The 18,318-nt window shown below is 42.2% G+C and overlaps 1 protein-coding gene across 1 annotated transcript in view; it reads left to right on the top strand.

Annotated features, from left to right (window-relative positions):
• Nucleotides 1-18,318, top strand: part of Nlg3 (Neuroligin 3) — a 223,640-nt gene that overhangs the window by 200,828 nt on the left and 4,494 nt on the right. The window contains exons 4-8 of the mRNA XM_076621446.1: nucleotides 3,291-3,406; nucleotides 6,382-6,614; nucleotides 9,334-9,546; nucleotides 9,732-9,870; nucleotides 18,074-18,225. Coding sequence (XP_076477561.1) covers nucleotides 3,291-3,406; nucleotides 6,382-6,614; nucleotides 9,334-9,546; nucleotides 9,732-9,870; nucleotides 18,074-18,225 — 853 coding nt within the window. The remainder of the gene's footprint in view (nucleotides 1-3,290; nucleotides 3,407-6,381; nucleotides 6,615-9,333; nucleotides 9,547-9,731; nucleotides 9,871-18,073; nucleotides 18,226-18,318) is intronic.

Genomic DNA, 18,318 nt, shown 5'->3' with positions numbered 1-18,318 from the left:
TAATTTAAATATCGACCGCATAAACATTCGTACGAGAGAAGAGGACGGTAAGCCGCTTGCAAGTTATGAATATTACCAGCGAACGTAAGCTTCTACTGTCCGACCCCTCGCTGCCCTCTTCTCTGTGCCTCCTCTACCTCCTTGATCCTCTTCTTGATTCCCTCGTAAACTCGACTGGAAAGGCATAGTCATCTTCTCCGAAGCACGGCGATGCTGACAACTGCCGTGGATGATAAGTTAATAAGCTTTGCCGGAAACGAACACCAAGCGTGACGTTCGGAAGGAAAAATCGCCGAGGAAAAAACAGCGCGTTGATATTTGGTAATATCTCGAATATGTTTGCCATGCGATGCATTCGGGCGAGAATCATTCGAAATTTATAGCTTTCGGAACAGCAATAAGTAGAATGAATAGAATGAGATCGTAGTTATACGTCGGTTCGTAGCATTTATATTTCATTCGCAGAAACTCCGGACTCTGCGTTGTTTCGTTGTTTGACTAAAATAACGTTACGATAAAAATAGATCGACTCGCGTTCATAGAGAAACGTTGAGAGTAACTGGAAAAATTGAATGCGAAATTTGCAATCACGGTGTTATTTCTACGAGTTGAACGCTTTCCACTCGTATCCAGGGACAATGTTCCGAAGAAAAGAGAGTAATTTGAAGTATGCGTGGTAATAGTACGCATTACGCCAAGTCTCGCATTTTTCTCACTTGTGCAGGTTATCAAGATAATGTACGTCAGAGAAATTGCTTATGAAATATCGCAGCAGCCTTTTCTCTATATCCCTAGGCATCCTACGAATACGAGTAAAACGATGCATCAATTTATATGCGGAACTTAACGTTAATGGTATTGCGATAGAAATGGCACGAAATATTCCGAAAGAACGTCGTAAGAGCATTTCCACGACTTTCACCAAACTCAAATGATTCGGACATCGTCACACCTTTGATACTCCTTAGCGTAAATTCTAAACAAAGATTCATCGAAATGCCACCTAACTCTCTCCTAGTAAATATTAAAATTATGAAATGCAAATAGCTCTAAGTCCGTAAGCTTCGATCTTCTAGTCTCAATAACGTTTCGGTCTAGTCTACGGTGCAAGTATAATGGTATAAGTGAGCCATTGGCTGAGACATGCTTCGTTTATTATCCGAGCTGAGAGCAAGTTTTAAAGTGATAAACTCATGGTTGAACAATTCGAGAGACGTACCTCTCAGTGTGTAATATACTTTAAACCGACGGATGTTGAGCTACTCCATCTTACTTGCTGTCCAACACGGAATGTGCATGTTAATGGGCAAGTTGACAGATTAATTTTCCCGTGAGTGGATACCGTGCAATCATGCTGCGTAATAACACTTTAACGAGTGTTTTTGCGACAGGGACTATGACCATGTGTTTACATGAAAGCTGCTAGTTTTTTTTTTTTTTGCAAAATTAAACGTGCGCGAATTGCGAAAGAAATCGCTGTCAAATTTGCGGATGATAATTTCTTCTCTAACGGCGATTCTATGCTATTGAGGTTATTCGATGTGTAAACAGAGAAAACTCGTGGATAGATTGTAAGGCAGAAAATATATTTAAATAGAAGTGTAATTATAAGTAAGAATACAATTTGAGCTGGTCCAGATCCGCGCGCTAGCTGTGTTAGCCAATAACTGGAAACCCCGAAGCCAACGTCGCCTGTCTACTGTTCATGGTCTGTCTTCGTCGCAGTCTTTTGTCTACACGCTGTCAGTGCTTGAGAAAACTAAAAAGACCAGATGTAGAGTTTTCTTAGAAGTGGTGACCACTTCAACATATGCAAACATGGAAATTTGAGGCTACAAATTAACAACGATAACGAGCCATTTATGTAGATGCATCTATGTATGTCGTATTTATAACTGGCTGACTTGGACAGCGCGGTATTCAGAAACGCACTTAGTTGGAGAAACCGTCAGTCACCGATTGTCTCGTCTGAGTGACACATACGGAGACAGCCAAGGGATAGACTGTTTGAATCGGCTGAAACACGAACATCGGTGTTAGTCGTAGCTAATGGATCAACGCACTTGAGGAGATGATAAGAGTCGTATTCGTGCAAGATTCTCGAACGCGTATCGACAGCCTTCATCGTTACACAGTCATTCACGTGGACGTACGTCACCGACGATGACATCCCGATCATTGCTCGGTTCATCGATACGATTGACGAAACCAATTTGTTACGTATCTCCGACTACCTACGCTTTTCCCTTTTCTTCGTTCGTTGGTCGTTGTAAAATCTATTTCTCAGCCGTGGACGAAACACAGAGATCGGAAGGACGACAGAAAACCGCAGGCGTCGCGAATTCATCAGAGTATCCAGCGACAAAATCTCCGAGGTCGAATCCTTTGCGCCCCGATACGAAGATTAACGACTCCCAAGTTTCCGATTAAACTCAGCCAGCTGATTACGAGGGAGAAGCAGCTTTTGTCTACCGAGTAGCGAAACAACGTTATCTGGATTCTCTAACGAAGCCAGCCGAAACCGCGATAACCGGTTGCTTGAAAACATGTATCGAGTCCACGCGAAATCCTGCTGCTTCTCTCGAAACGTAGCATCGTTGGATCTTTCCCGAGATAATGATGTACCTTGGCGAACTGTCGCGATAATGTTACTCGGCGAACACCGCCTTACCGATACGAAGATTAACGACGGTTAAGATTTAAGTAACTTCCATGAGAAATCCTGTTTTACGGATATCGAGGTCGATAAAATCATATCGCGTTCGCGAAACGCGATATTACAGTACACATCGTGTTTCCCTTAGATCCACGTTCGCAGAGAGTCGAAATGAGATTTCGAAATTTCTCCAATTCAATTTTATTTCGTCGATGATTTATGATAGCGGAAAGGCAGGAAACCGACGAAGCTGTTTGGCAAGCAAAGATCCGCGAGGCTAAGGGTTTTCTCGCCCAGCCATTTAGGATCATATTTTTAAACTGCTACACGTGCTGCTTTCATGCCAAGCGACCAGATCAATTCGCGGCAATGCAAGGATGAAGACTACGTTGGCTAAATCGCTCCATCTTTTTCACGATAATAACTTAATGAGAAAAAATCGCTACTTTTAAGATTTATCTGTACGTTAATTTTTGTTACATTAATTTTAATTGCGTTCAAAGCGTTTCTTGTTTCGATGGTCCGACGGAAAGGATGGAAATTACGGACTGGCAAAGTAGTAGTTGTACGGCTGTGTGTAGTTGTACGTACGCAAGATGGATAACCATCGGTCATTACTTTTTAATTGTTGCAGGCTTGCTGTTTCATCGCAGCGTTCTAATGTCTGGTAGCGCGCTTTCACCATGGGCGCTGGTGAGAGGAGCTGCAAATTACGCTCTGCAAGTTGCCAAACATCTAAATTGCTCGTGGGTGAGTATTGCTCGGAGTGCATTACATTAAGGTCTCCGGTTCGGCGACAACTCCGAAGCAAATAAACCGCCGTCAGACATTCCCCGCGAGGGAAACAATTCTCGCTCTCCTTCTCTCTTTCTCTTTCTCAATATTTTCGTACATACGATACCGACAAACGTACAACCGTATTAGTTTTCTTGTTGCAAGAAATTCTCGACTACCTGGAGCGTAGTCCACCCGATTAAAAATTATGTTTAAAACACGAAGGAAGAGAACTTTTAACTTAAAGATCAGCCAGGGAAGCATATACTGAAGCGTGCACGAGGGTAGAACGGTATATCGTGCTTATACTTCAAAACATCTGGCACAAGGAAGAAAATACAGAAGAACGAAAACGCAGAAAATTATCAATCAAGAGAAATGTCGTAAAAACAAAGGAGAATCGGAAAATATCGCATGTACTAATGGCGATTAGAACGGCGCATAAAAGGGAACGAGGGAACAATGTAAAAAATGAGACTCGAAGAGCAAAGCGAGATGCGATGACGATACAGATACACGAAGAATAACACACACTTTCCTGGAAAATACTGAACCGAACGTCGGACATTATTTTCGATCGTGTATCGCCGGTAGTTTAATTGTATTGGACGGTAGGGGATATTTTCGTATCGCGATGCGTTGGCTGCGTTAAAACGCGAAACGCGCTGCAACTCCCGATGGGGTTGTTGCGCGATGTCCTCCGCACATATTAGCTTAATTGAAATGCATCGTTAATATAATTGCTAGTGCGTAACTAACGGATGTAAAAACATCGCGTTCTTGCCGGTTTCGTTTGATACTTTAATTTATGTACGACCGTGTTACGCTTCCGTGTTATGCTTCCGTGTCGCGACAATATCCGCTCGAGCCGCATTTCTGAAATCGCTCACCGGTGGAACTAAAGTTGTATCGCGCGAGCGGATTCTTGGCTGTTGAAAAACACCGTAACGAACGCGACTTCGGGAAAATTTGTTAAACGAAGGATAGTTTGCAGAACGTTTACCGAAACTGGGCATCGATTTGTTAGCTTGTCAAATGATCCAACGAAACTCCGTTTATTTGAAATTCATCCATTGAAATTGAACGAGACTGAAATTTTAGTGATTGGACTGAACTATTGCTTTATTTCGCTAAACCTCCATCGTATACGAACCGTTTATCCCTGGTGATTCTGTCAAACGGAATGCCGTAATGGTTTAATCGGAGCGTTTAAAAAGTTCCCTATGAATATAAATACATATCGCAAATACCGTCATATCCAATGCACAAAGTGTCTGGCTATGCACCATCCCTTTCCACTCAGACCGTATTCTATCCGCTGCCACGATTCCAAGTTTGCGAATGGAATAATCAAACGCTGATCTTTGCTACCCTCTGCAACAATTGCAACGAATAGAACTGCAGCTGTAGAGGAATATACATGGTAGGAGAAAGAATCTCGATTTCATCGTAGAACGTCGAGAGGCAATACCAAATGCGCCACGGCTACTCGTAGCCACTTCTCTATTCCCCGGCGAAACACGTTCTAGATAGGCTAAACAGATCCTCGATTTGCAGCCGATTGAAAATAACGATTAAACGCGAAATCGGGGTAAGAGCGTCCCAATTGTTTCCCGAACCAACTCCTCTTCCTCTACAGCCGCTATTTCCCGTTGTTCCCGTCGAGTGGTAAAAATAAAAACAAAAAAAAAAGAAAAAAAAAGAGGGACAGCCCGAACGAAATGGAAAACGATACGGGATTATGTTATGCGAGCCGATAGCCGCGGTCCAGTCAGAATTGATTGAATTTGTTGCGGGCGAAAAATGACGAAATTAATTTCGTATCGGATTTGGAGAGCCTGCGGGCTACAGTTCGATTAGAAATATAGCGAGCGGCGATCATCGGCGTTTCGTTGTGCACTCGAATTCGGATCGATTCTCGCGATTTTTAATGCGAGAGACGCTTCGCGGATGAAGCCACGAATATCTCGAATGAGATTGAACGTTATCGTCGAATCGAAGATAAGTGGCTTCGCCACTTTACATAGAAACGTATCAATTCCGAAGATCGAAACGTCGATCAAAAATTTATCCTTGGCGAAAATTTACTTGGAAAATTATAACGCTAAATCTGATGAAATCCTGTTCGATCTTTTACGTCGGTTGGCCGAGATCGAACGTACACGAGAAAGAGGTAGAACCTATCGGTCTAATTTTACGGTTTAGCTGCGCGAGAATCTGTGCTAGGGCTGCAGGCGAGAGGAAACCAATCACGGAGCGAGAAACCAGGCCGCGATGTGCTTCAACCCCCAAAAATTCCCCGGCGAAATTGTCAAACCTTCCATCTCCTCCTGCCGTCCACCCTCGTGCTCCGTTCGTTCGAAAATTGGAAACTCCTCCGCGAAGTCGACGCTTCCGACCAGCACTCCAACATATTAAGGCGTCGATTAAATTCGTTAAACCAACGAATCGATGCTCTCGCGCAAGATCGACGAACCTGCAGGGGGTGCAATTTGTTCATCCCCCCAAATTTCCTCGACACAGCAGCTCGGTCGACGTTCGATTGTGGCTAGCCTACGTCTGTCGAGAGCAGGATTTCCAAAGGCGATTACAGGGCCGGTCACTAAAGCAATTCATTTGCGTGCGACCGAATTAAAGCGAATCGGTGCATCGTCATTGCGTTCCGCTCTGTGCAACTCGCGTTTACCAATCGCCGATTCACCTCTTCTCGAGGTACCGCAATATCGATCTGATCTTTGTGACAATGCTACCCATTGTCTAACGTAATTATCTCTTCCTTTTTCTTCTTTTGTTTTTGCTTTCTTTCATTAGTTACATATTTACCCGCGAACCTACCTATTCTTTACGACTCGTCTCTGTTACCGCGCGTGTAGCATCTGTAAACGAGATTTCTCGTACTCATCGCACGAGTATAGGTACTTTTCTTATTAAAAATTTGCTTGTTTGTTCAGGCCGCAGGTGATCCCCAGGCATTGCTCAAATGTCTGAGAGAGGTGCCGCTGAACGCGCTGGTTTCGGTCCCCGTAAAAGGGTTGGAATTCGCGCCTGCTTTCGGACCCAGCATAGACGGCGTGGTGATCGATCCAGGCGATCCTGACGATCAGGATTTCACTCTGCAAGTGGACACGATCAATACGTTGAACAACATCTTGATGCGGAAGGACGTCGTATCGAAACTCTCGAGGTACTTCCGGCCTCGGTCCTTCTTCATTTCCTCCTACTTTCCCTCGCGTTTTCCTCCATGTCGTCCTGTATATTCGAATATCCTAGAATTTTATCCAATTTTCCGTTGCAAACGCCTGAATATTACGCGTGAAGAACAAGAAAACTCGGGGATGATAAATATTCTAGAAATGATAAGGTGTTTCATAATTTTACGATTAATTTCGTTTGCAATTGTCCGGTAAACACGCGAAAATCTTCTCCTGGCATTTCACTACGATTTCTCGATCTACCCCAAAATTCATGGAGCGTATGCCTGTTTGGTTTCATCGTGAATTTCAACTTATCCCGCATAATCGTGGATACGTCCATGGTATATAACATGTTGCAGGTAGGATTGGAACAAAACAGCGGTCTCGTTACGTGGCTAAACGGAGCATGCTAACTAACCGGGAAGATCCACAGGAAAAAGCGGCGAGTCTCTCTTATTCGGCACGTGAAATGTGGCCAACAAGTACGACTCGTCTTTCTCCACTCTCCTATTTTCCCTCCCCTGTATTCCCCGTTCTTGCTCGCACGTGCTTCACTTTCCTCCTTCCCTTTTTCCGTCCCGCTCGTTTTATCTTGCGACGCTTCACTGTCTTGTCAAATCTTTTGCCGCTTTTTATTTTCCCTCTTTCCCTTGATCACTCTCTCGCCGACACCGTACTCTTCCTTTTACCTCCACCTCGAACCTTCTACCTTCCCTGTTTTGCCGTCACTAGCCTGTTCTTTATTCCATTCTTCCCCGAGATATTACAACTCCAACGACACCGTGTTTTTGATTTCGTTAATTGCATCGTCATTCGTCCTAGCAGAAACTTGTTATTAGTTTGAATCGAAAGACGACAACTCGAGCCTCCTTTTCACTTTATCATTCCTTTACCCTTTTGTGCTTGACCGTCGTCCATTTTTTTAAAACTCGGTTTCTTAATTTCCGCTCAAATCGTTCGTATTCATTTTCCGCTACGATTGCTCCCACTCATGAACCACCGTTTTGCTTTTAATCGTTTTACACCTGCGGCGAACACGTGTACGCGCGGCACTTTTAATTACTCGAGTTTCCTTTTAGAAGTTTTCGTTGTTGCGGCTGGACGACAAGGTACGTCCCCTTTGTCCCATCGTTTCCTGACGAGTCTCCTGTCCGAAACGCAATTCCGTTTGTTGGAGTAATTTAACGATTGCGACGTTTAGCCAGCCAACACGGCGAGCAACGATTCGAGTATTTATAGAGCGGTGTATCGTCGTGGAAAAATGTTTTTACCCGTCGCGTTCAACGAGAAGAGAACGGAGTCGCACAAAGACTTCCGACAACGAATAACGAAACGGCTAAATGTCGACTAGGGCATAATTTTATGAGCATTGGCTGGTAGAAACGAAAAGGTAGTTGTTTTTAATTTCCAAGGAAAAGATCATTAACATGAAACAATTAGAGGGACAGCAAAAGAGCTCGACGAGCATATTCAAGCACGGTGTATTAACGTTTTGCGGTCGTATTGAGGTAAAATGGGTACTGTAGCGATCAGAATTAATTTTCATTTAGACTTGAAAAAGAGAATCTTCGAGTGTCCTAAAATAATATGCGAGCAGAGAACTGTTAGACACAGAACAATTCCGAAATCGTTGAATTACCCTCGTCAACTAGTTCTCTACGTTTCGTCCTTTGTCGCGATCGGTCTTTGTTCCCCTTTGTCGTCGCGATTCTTTCGAACGTTCGTGCGTTTCGTGCTTTCACTCGTGTTCCATTCTCGATCCATTCTCGATCGAAGCAGTAGCCTTTCGCTGCAACGCCTTTAGCCCCGCGATAAATAAATGATCCTGCGGAGGTTTCGCGCTATCAGACGCGTAACGATAACGTTAAAGGGAATGGAAATCGTTGAAACGAGCCGCGTTTCTTCCCGCCGACGTTCCTGTGAGTATCGCTGAATGTCCCGGTTCGCTGAGAGCGCCGAGTTAATTTGTCTCGAATAGAGAGACTCTTTCGCTTTCCATCTGTCTATCTATTTCTATTACCTTCTTTCATCGGGTGAACATTGGACGAAGAATCAGGAGGAATGGAACAGCTGAACCGTGTGTGTAATTATGTTACGTTTAATGAAGAAGACGATGGAGCGTCAACAAAGGCGCGTTCCATTTCTACGCCATGTACATATACACACGCGCACTCTGTTCCTACGAACGTATTAAATTTCAAACAATTTTCCTTCTACCGTAGTACGAGGAATATACTTACCTTGTCAATTACAGTTAATGAGATCGACGCCTTCGATTAGTTTAAAGAACAGAACGTCATCGATCTTTTTTTTTCGTCGGGAAAATATGCGAAATGTGAAAAGAAAAATAAAACGAAATATAGAAACGAGTACAATAAGTATGATCAATAATACGCCATTCGGACGTCCTCCATGACATTTTCGCAGTATTTTCCTCGATAATTAGCCAGAATAGAATCAGGATGTAGATATCCATGTATTTGATATATTGATCAGCGTGTAATATTTGTTTCATCGTTCGTGTTCGAAATGATACGTAAATATGAATAATCCCGACATAATGAGGCAAAACTATTTACATCATTATGATCTGTCAATGAAATGCTATTAAACTCTGTAATTAATACAGCAAACAATGTCACTTGCCCAAGCTTCGCCAGTAAAAAACGGCTCAAACAATTTCACATTGATTTACCATTTACATTCCAGATACGATCTGATGATCGGTGTTGTCCGATCGGAGGCGTATTTCGCTTTAACGGCGGATGACGCGCAGTACGGGATCGAGGCTGACAGAAGAACAAAAATTCTACGCGAGTTTGTACGTAACACGTACACGTATCATCAAGCAGAGATCTTGGCGACGATAATCAACGAGTATACCGACTGGGAACGACCTGTTCAACATCCAGTGAACATAAAGTGAGCGCAAAGATTAAACTATGTCCTTTCTCGCAACCAATTTCTAGGAAAGTTCTAATACTCTTGTAAAACGCGACTTGCATCATTCTGAATGCACGTGATCTTAGCCGATCCGTTCGAATTTTCATTTTGCTTGTTTCGCAAACTTCCATTTGTGAAAGTACTTTTTCCTTTCTGTGTTGCAGAGACGAAACCTTGGAAGCTTTAGGAGATGCCAACACCGTGGCACCAGCTACGAGAACAGCAGACCTTCACAGTCAATCCCATCGAAACTCTTACCTGTACGTGTTCGATTATCAGACAAAGTTCGGCGATTATCCTCAGGTACGTTTACAACGATTCAGCTTTGCTAACAAAACGTGTAAGCGAGTTAAAAAGTTCTTGGAAGTAACGGTAACCGCGATAGGAGGGCGAAATGATCCATAATGCAATCAGGGAGCCAGTCATTAACCCACATCTCGTATATTTTATTACTAACGATGATACATTACGCCATTTCTTCGCATATTCACCGTGCCTCCTCGTTCATTCAAATTTAAATCCCATTCTTCAGGCCGCGCATCCGTTTCCACCATGACGTTTCGTAGTTTAGTGGCGCAAAATGAAAGGCGCTTTCCATTGCCGGAGTACGAAGCGTGAAACTAGAAAAATTGCGTTTCGCGTGGCAAACGGAATCGTCGATCGATAAATCGTGTTTATAGAGGATCGATCAAACTGGTTCTTTCGATGAAAATTCCTTTTCGTTAAGTCGAACGTTCTTCAGCGCTGCTCGTCTCACGCGTTTAAGTATAAAATATTCTACGGTGAATTAACGAAAGAGCAACAAACAAGAGATTATACCTGATAAACGTGTTAATTTATAATTTGAGAAGCACCGGCTAATTTTGCACGGCTTTGCATCGTATTTTGAAACGGCGAACGCCACGAATTTTCCCTTTGTAATGGTGGTTTTGTGTTTCTCGGGGAGAGTTCGTTCATTATCGTAAACATAAGCTCGACGGACGTATTGTAAACGAGGTAAAATGTATTCTTCTGTTTAAATTGGGCAATACTTTCCTGATATATTTCTTCGCGTTGACGGACGTCGTAAAATCACAGCAAGACAAACGAAACTTCAGTCTTTTTATTTCACGCGAGAACAAATCAACACGCTCTACTGCAAACGTCTGAAATAAAAGAAAAACCAGAATATAGAAACGAAAATAAATGAATAACGCGAAATTGATTCAATGAAAATGTAAATATAACATCGAAGAGATTCGTATGAAATATTTCAACATCGTTAAAACCTTTGTCGTGTAAAATTATTCAGTTACAAAATTCACCGTGAAAATTAACAATATCTTTTTGGAACTTTTTACAAAACCAAGATAATACGCTCCTTCTCAATAGAGTGAAATAGGTCGTCAAAATTAACTTGGCCCGGCATTTCTACATTTCGCAGCGTTTCGAAGCTTTTACATTTTTTACACCATGTAGATAGTTATTTCTCAAACTTGTCTAATTACGAAAATAATTTCTCCTTACATCAAACGAACCAGGATCCATTATCGAAGCCGTAATTCGTTGTTTCTTGTCCGCGGAAAGATAATCGTTAGTCGGTAGCTCGATATTCCACTTGGAAAACGAAAAAGAGAAAAAAGGATTTCGAGAGAGCGAATCAACGAGAATTCGTGGTAACTTCCTGTAGAGTTAGCTGTATTTACGCGTCTACGATATCACGAGATGTACATTTCCAACAAAACTGGGGACACAGAGGAAATTTTTCGTGCAGTCGTTCGCTAGTTTCCTGGTTATTTTCCGCCTAATTACTTCATTTCGTTGATAAAACGTCGCACCGAAGGATGGCACAGAGAATTTTCGACACCGCGCAACTAAATTTTTTGTTCCACTTCTATTCTATAAACTTAAAGAATACGCGATATAAATACAGCAAGCGAACAACCCCAACGGGCAAAGTTTTTCCACTGTATACGCTTCCACGTTGCTTGATACAACGTTCGAAGAAAAATGTAGCAAGTGATGATAACAGGTGGAGAAAAAAACGATAACGGTGAAAGAAGTTCTACCGCTGCGCGTTGGAACTACGGGAAACTTTGGATTTCGAAAAATGTTTCATTTCGACGTACAAAAATTGAAATAACTACGGTGTATGCAAAATGAAAATTTCGTGTTTTATAACAATTACTTTTTCCCCGGCTATTGAAATTAGAATTATTAGAAAGAATATAATTTCACGAGTTTTCGTAAAAAGGTGACCGCTACTCCATTCGAGATAAAAGGTTACCGTGGCTGAGTGAGCAAAGTGCTTGCCAGAAAATTGACTCGAGTTCGAAACCTCATGGTACTATCCTGATATTTCCTCGAAAATGTTCACGTCCTATAGTTTGTTGTACCTGAAAGATCATCGAAATCGAGACTTTAGAGAATTTTCCTATTCAAAAAAAAAATATTCTCACATTATTCTCTCTGTTCTAGAAAATCATAGAACATTAATAAGCTTACATAGAGAGGTTGGTATTCGATCGTTCTGCAAATCCTGACGCGTTAGCTGTATCTGATTTCTGAAACTTGTATCCATTCCACCGCCTGCGGCTGTAGGAAAGTGAACGAAGAACAGTTTGAAACTGCGGCAGATGAATTTCCCGAGTACGATTATATTATTACCGCATGCACGTGTACATTACGCGGTATATCTTGGACGCGTCGCTTCGCGCAGGAAGCGGATACGTGCGAAGGGAAATTGTAAAATTACGGGAGTGCAGCGACGCGCGAGATCGGTTGTGTGTCACGTTAGAACTCGGTGTTTCCGGTCGTAGTTTCGGTTCGCCGCGGATATACTCGGTTATCATCAACGCCGCCCGATAACGTTACCGATAATTTCCTGAACAATTACGGAGACGACAAGGGGTGGGGGCGGCGGTGGTCGTTATTTAAATGGAATTGAAAAAGGAAACGGGCGCGGTTCGATATGGGCGACGTTAATTGCGGAGAAACCGTACAACGCCCGGTAATGAAATTAATTTCGAAGCGATGTCGCAGAATTTCGAAGAATACTGGAGTGGAACGATGGAGGGAATGACTTCCGGAAAAGCGGAGGAAAAGCTGGGTAACGGTGGGAAAATTACTTCGTCTAATATTATGATATAACGCGCATACGCTACGGTTGGAAAAAGCTTGATAAATATATGTAAATACGTGAGTCTCCTGAATGGAGGCAGCGCGCAAGTAGAAAAAGTACGTATTGGTCGGACGAGCCAGTTGCGCACGAACTGACGAAAGAAAAAATTTGTAATATACGATACGAATAAGTGGATGCCGTTAAACGAAATTTCCAGACACGTGGTCCCTGTATATAAATGTAATATAGAGATGTTTCGCGTAGAATCGGCCGCAGAAAATCGAAATCCAATGGAAGGGTGTAGCCGTTATTTATAACGATAATCGAAATGACAGATCCCATGGCATCGCGGGATTTGTTCCAATAAATGCGAAAGAGAACGAGGGAATTACAACCTAGAAAGGATTAATATTCAACGAACCCGCTTCGAAACCCGGATAGAATTCCAAGAATTGGTAAAACGAAGCGCTCATCGATCGGTTTGCGTGATATTATACATCCTCGTGGAACGTTCCATTAGCAAAGGTTTGATTAATCAAAATCAAGAAGCTCGTAAGATCTTACGAAATTGAAGTTGCAAATAAAATAGCTTTCGGAAACCTTCAATTTATCTTTTCTATTCAAGCTAAACCTTTTCGAAAGCTACGACGATCCGAGGTTTTTTAAAAGTCTTGGGAACGGTTTCCCTTCAGCCGTTGCGAAAAATTTCTGTTACTCGTGTGTCGAGTTTGCAAAGTGAGGCTGTGTACGCGTCACCGTCAAAGTGGAACTGTGTAAAGACAGAGTGGCAACGGAATTTAGATTAAACTTCCGTTTGCCAATTACGCGTGTATACAGACGGCTTAAAGGGGCCCGGTAGTTGAGGGGAAACATGCTGAAAAATTCTGAGGTCCGCGTTCGAAATAGATACAAAGACTACGCGGTCTTATTAACGACAGCGTTGCGGCAACGAGGACGAGGATGTCGAAGAGAAGGATCGACTATCGATACCTATTACTAGAAATATAGTTACCAGGACAAGTTAATTTCATATTTTATAATATTTGCCCTTTGGAACATCGTATCAAACGGAAAGAACTACTAAGTTTCGTAAAGGCTTCAAACTGTTTTTGATGGAGTACGTTGGGCCATCAAGGAGAACTTTGACGTTTTGCCTCCATGGAAAAATTATTCTATAAGACTAAAGAGGTTAAAAAAGGGAAGCAGAAAATTACGAATCGGGGTAGAGGAAAGGAATGAAAATCAAAGACGGTTGAGTGGACGTATTTAAAGTCCTTAAGAATTTGTCGATCATTTTCGCTCGAAACATTTTGCCGGATCGTTGATGCTGGATCTCAAAAGAGTTCCTTGAAGGATTGTTCTCAAAGATCGATCGATCGATCGAAAAAAGTTGGAAACTAGAGAGAAGAAGAAAAAGAAAGAAGAAAAGGGGCAATTGATTATTAACGTTGAAATTGAACTCGTTAATAGATTTCCATAACGAATAATTAATAAATTCGACGCTGATACGTCGAACAATTTGCATTTATAATTCGCGATTCACCGAGTTATCGTCCGAGTAATCGGCGAAAATTGCGAAAACGGCAGGCAATGCTGCGCTTCGTCCGGCCATTGATTTTAGATTCGCCGACCAAACATCATTAAATATTTCACTCGCGAATATTAATAGAGATTAGAAGAATTTCGTTAACCTGCGCTCAAACTGAAATTAACTTCCGCCAAAGAAACAAATTTTTACTTCGCAGAAACACTGCTGAAAGTTTCTGAATTTAAAGGAGACGGCGTTTCCACTGCCGAGAATTCGGTTACCTTGCAGAGTGAAACTTTCATCGGTGAAAATGTTTCAAAAATGAGGAAGGAAACAGGTAGTGTAACAAGAACGATAAAGTTAATTATCGTAAGGAACAGCGGTATAACGCGAGATGTACGTTAATCAGAAAAAGGTGAACAAATCCTTCGAGATTAGTCGGAATTTTAATTGAGTTGTAGCACATGTCGATCCTTTTACTCGCATAAACGCGATCTGACACTTTGGCAAAATTCGAATTTCCATCGTTAATTTCGTCGTTGTTTTAGAATGTCGGTGAATATCAGATTAGGTATCCGAAATAAATTCAGGCGACATCAACTTTTAATTCGAATCTTTCCTATAAAAGAAATATACCAGAAGCGTTAAAATTGAGATTATAAAGATTTCTAAAGCTTCGCCGAATAAAACTCCCAATAAAATCCTTTTATACGCGGACAAAAAGAGCCACCGAAACATTACAGAAAGCAAAAGCTTTATCAGGGGGACGATGATTCTTCGGAAATTGCTTTTACTCGAACGATCGCCGACCGTTAAGTGGAACAAACTTTTTACTATGAGATAAAAGAGCCGAAGAACGAGAAAAAAGCACGCGAAACGTGCAAAACTGTCGCGTTATAAGGAGGAGGACATCAAAGGCAACCAACAGCGCGGGTTTAAATTTAAATTTAGATCATCGAATGTGCACCGTCCAATCGTTTATGCAGTAACCATACAGAAGAGCATTAACGCCTTCTGATATAATCGTATGAATTGCAGTACCGAAAGAAACGTTTGCCTCTCTTCGTTTCACCCTGTGCTTCGTACCATAAATCAAATTTCCAGTATTTAAAGCGAAGTTTATACAAAAATACGTGTGAGAACTGTGACCGGTAATCGCAAATAAAAGCAAGAAAAATTGTAGTTATCGTCTTTTTGTTCCTCGAAATAACGTCACGATATTCTCCACGTTCTGCTTTTGTCGTCACGTCGGAATATTTGCCAGAAAATTGCAAATTCGGTAACGATGTCGATTGCAACCAGGGAAGAAGGGTGGCGGTATTCTCATGCAAAACGAGAAGGCAGAGAACAGCGAATGAAAGGGTTAGCAAGAAATGCAGGCTGCGTATTAGGGGCTAGAGCATGGGAAATTTACAGAAGAACTAATACCATCGACGTAGCATGTAGAAAGAAGAAAGTCTGGCATTCTCGAAGCAGCGGAGAAGAAAGGAAAGGAAATAAGCCGCATGGAAAAATGTCCATTATAAAAATTCCAGTCTTTTCTCATAGAAGACGCGAGAAACTATTCCCGGAAGCTACGGCCGAGTTCTCGAATAGACAATACAAACGCTTCCGGCCGTTCGTTTTCGTGGCAGCGCGCTCGTCGAGCGCAGCGGTGTCCAGCGTGGCAGAGAGTCGGACGTATCGATTACATCTGGACGAGGGAAGCGAAGAAAGGATCTGGACGAACGAAGGAGATTCTCTGACTGTGCGAAAGGATACGAGATTCATGGAAACGGAAGTGGAGAGCGTGGATGAAGAGAAAGGGCAGCGGGTCAGAAAAGCTAAAGAATAAAATTCAATCCGGTAAAACTCGTTGAGGGAGGTAAACAATGGCGATTCGTAATTAAAACGGACGAAAAAATACAGAGTAGCGGCCGGTGATGAAAGCGACAGAGCAAATAGAGGCAGTCGGTGTTTCGGGGCATAATTAACGGGGCAGCCGACCCGTAAAAACACGGAAAGAAAAGGAATGTAAAATTGTATAATGACATAGGACGAGGTTTCGAGGAAGAAGAATTTCTGGAAGGAGAAAAACAACATCATCGCGTAACTAACCTGATAATGACTCGCATTCAAAGATCGTGGAAAGGATAGAAAACTAGCGAGAAGGATAGAGGGCATCGAAGAAGAGGCACACGATCTGTCTGCGAATTGTCAGATCGACGAAATCGTGTGCGTACTTGTTTGCCAAACTATTCGCTGAAAGATCTCGAGATCTTTTCACTGTAAGGGCAAAAGTTCATCCAACAGTTTCACGGGAGTGACGGCGAAGTTACAGAGTTAGTCGAGCAGCTACTACGACCAGAGATTCCTTGATTGATATCCGTAATACGGTGGCAAAGTTTCGATCTTTGGAACCATTGGTACGCTCAGGAAGAATCTTTGATTGAATGTAGATTATAAAGACAGTATCTACCATAGTTTGATGGTGTTTGCCAACTCTTTTGTGCGAGAACGTAACGCGGAGAGCCGTTCCGTCAGAAAATTGAAAATAAGCTGAGGCAACGGATTCAGTGAAGTGCAACGAACTACATGATTTTCAAAAGGCAACAAAGTCTTACGCCGCGAATCGATAAGGAAAATATTAGGAAGGAAACGGAGGCGCTACAAAAGATGCAGAAGGTCTCCATTACTCCGGCAAGCTCAAAGGGAATTTTCTAACCTGGAAGTTTCGATCTCGACCAAACGAATCGTCTTTATTTCTTCTCTTTCGAACTTCTCGACCCAAAAATCCATTCGATCGAGAGAAAATCATCGCCGGGGATACAGGAAACAGCCGCCGTTTCGTTTGCAAATTGAATATTCGACGTTGCTCGTAAGAGTAGATCGTTTAACACCTTTGACCGCATTAAAAGCGCTTTATCGGTTAGACTTTGCAGAAATGATGGCGAGTTTTTTTTAAACAAACGCCGTATTTCACGTTTCTCCATATACTCGCGCGTTGCTGCTCCTATTTTCAACATGTTAGTAAATTTTCCCTCGCAGTCTCAAAGGAGAAAAGGATATTTATGCGGCAAACGACCTATGCAGAATTAAGTCTGGAAGCAGTGAAGGATTTATCGCGTGCACCATGTTTCTACTTTATGACGATAGTCTTGTTTCTGTGTGTTTTTCAACATGCCACCTCATATTCTCTCTTAGAGTAAAATTAAATGCATATTACATCTCGTATCTCTTTGTAACGTCTTGCAGAATACTCGTCTGCTGATACTTTCTGTGTCAAAAAGTGGTAAAATTTGTCCAGTAAAAAAAGCTGCTTCTAATTATAAAATTGCGCGAATCTTATAAAATAGCAGCGAACAAAGTCGAAAACAATTTTCCAACGAACCATAGTCGATGGGTAAGTAGAAGATTGCGAATTATCGATTTTTGTGGAAAACAAAGAGATGGAAAATAGGAGACGTCTCTTTTCCTCTGGAACGAATGATCGTTCAGAGAGGGAACGAAAGGTTTCTAAAGGGCAGCAATTGCTTTCTCCATGGTCAAGTCGAACAACTAAGAGGTCAGAGTAATCTCGAAACCGGGATAGTCGAGCACATATAATGGCGTGCTCATTCCGTTCTTTCCTCCTCTCAATAGCTAGAAAATCCTTTCTCCATTTAAAATACGGTCGACATCCTACGTCGTTAAAATGCCATCAATACTTTGGGACAGACTTGCATTGCGAGCGTGACTTGTTTATTCTATAAACCGAAAAAAGCAATCTTTAATTTTCCTTCGTCGATTCATACCGAACTATGGCAGGAGAATGATCTTTATTCGCAGAAATCTTTATTCGACGATCTTCCAATTTTAAACAGAAAAAGGAGGGAGTTTCACGAATATTTTATTCGCAGAGACCAGGCTGCATCCATGGCGAGGATCTACCATATTTTTTCGGAGCACCCTTGGTAGGTGGTTTATCCCATTGGCCCAAGAACTACACAAGGCCAGAGATCACTCTGTCCGAGAGCGTGATACTCTATCTGACGAACTTCGCACGCACCGGGTGAGTCGTGAAATAGTCATTTTGCAGCACTAGCCCCGGCTATTCCGATTGTCCAAACGAGAAATTAACGATCATCCTGTGTATACGCTGACA

This window comes from Bombus vancouverensis, chromosome 9 (assembly GCF_051014615.1).
Source record: "Bombus vancouverensis nearcticus chromosome 9, iyBomVanc1_principal, whole genome shotgun sequence".
In the NCBI taxonomy this organism is placed as follows: domain Eukaryota; kingdom Metazoa; phylum Arthropoda; class Insecta; order Hymenoptera; family Apidae; genus Bombus; species Bombus vancouverensis.
Note: the sequence above shows the minus strand (reverse complement) of the source record. Positions and strands in the feature narration are given on the sequence as shown.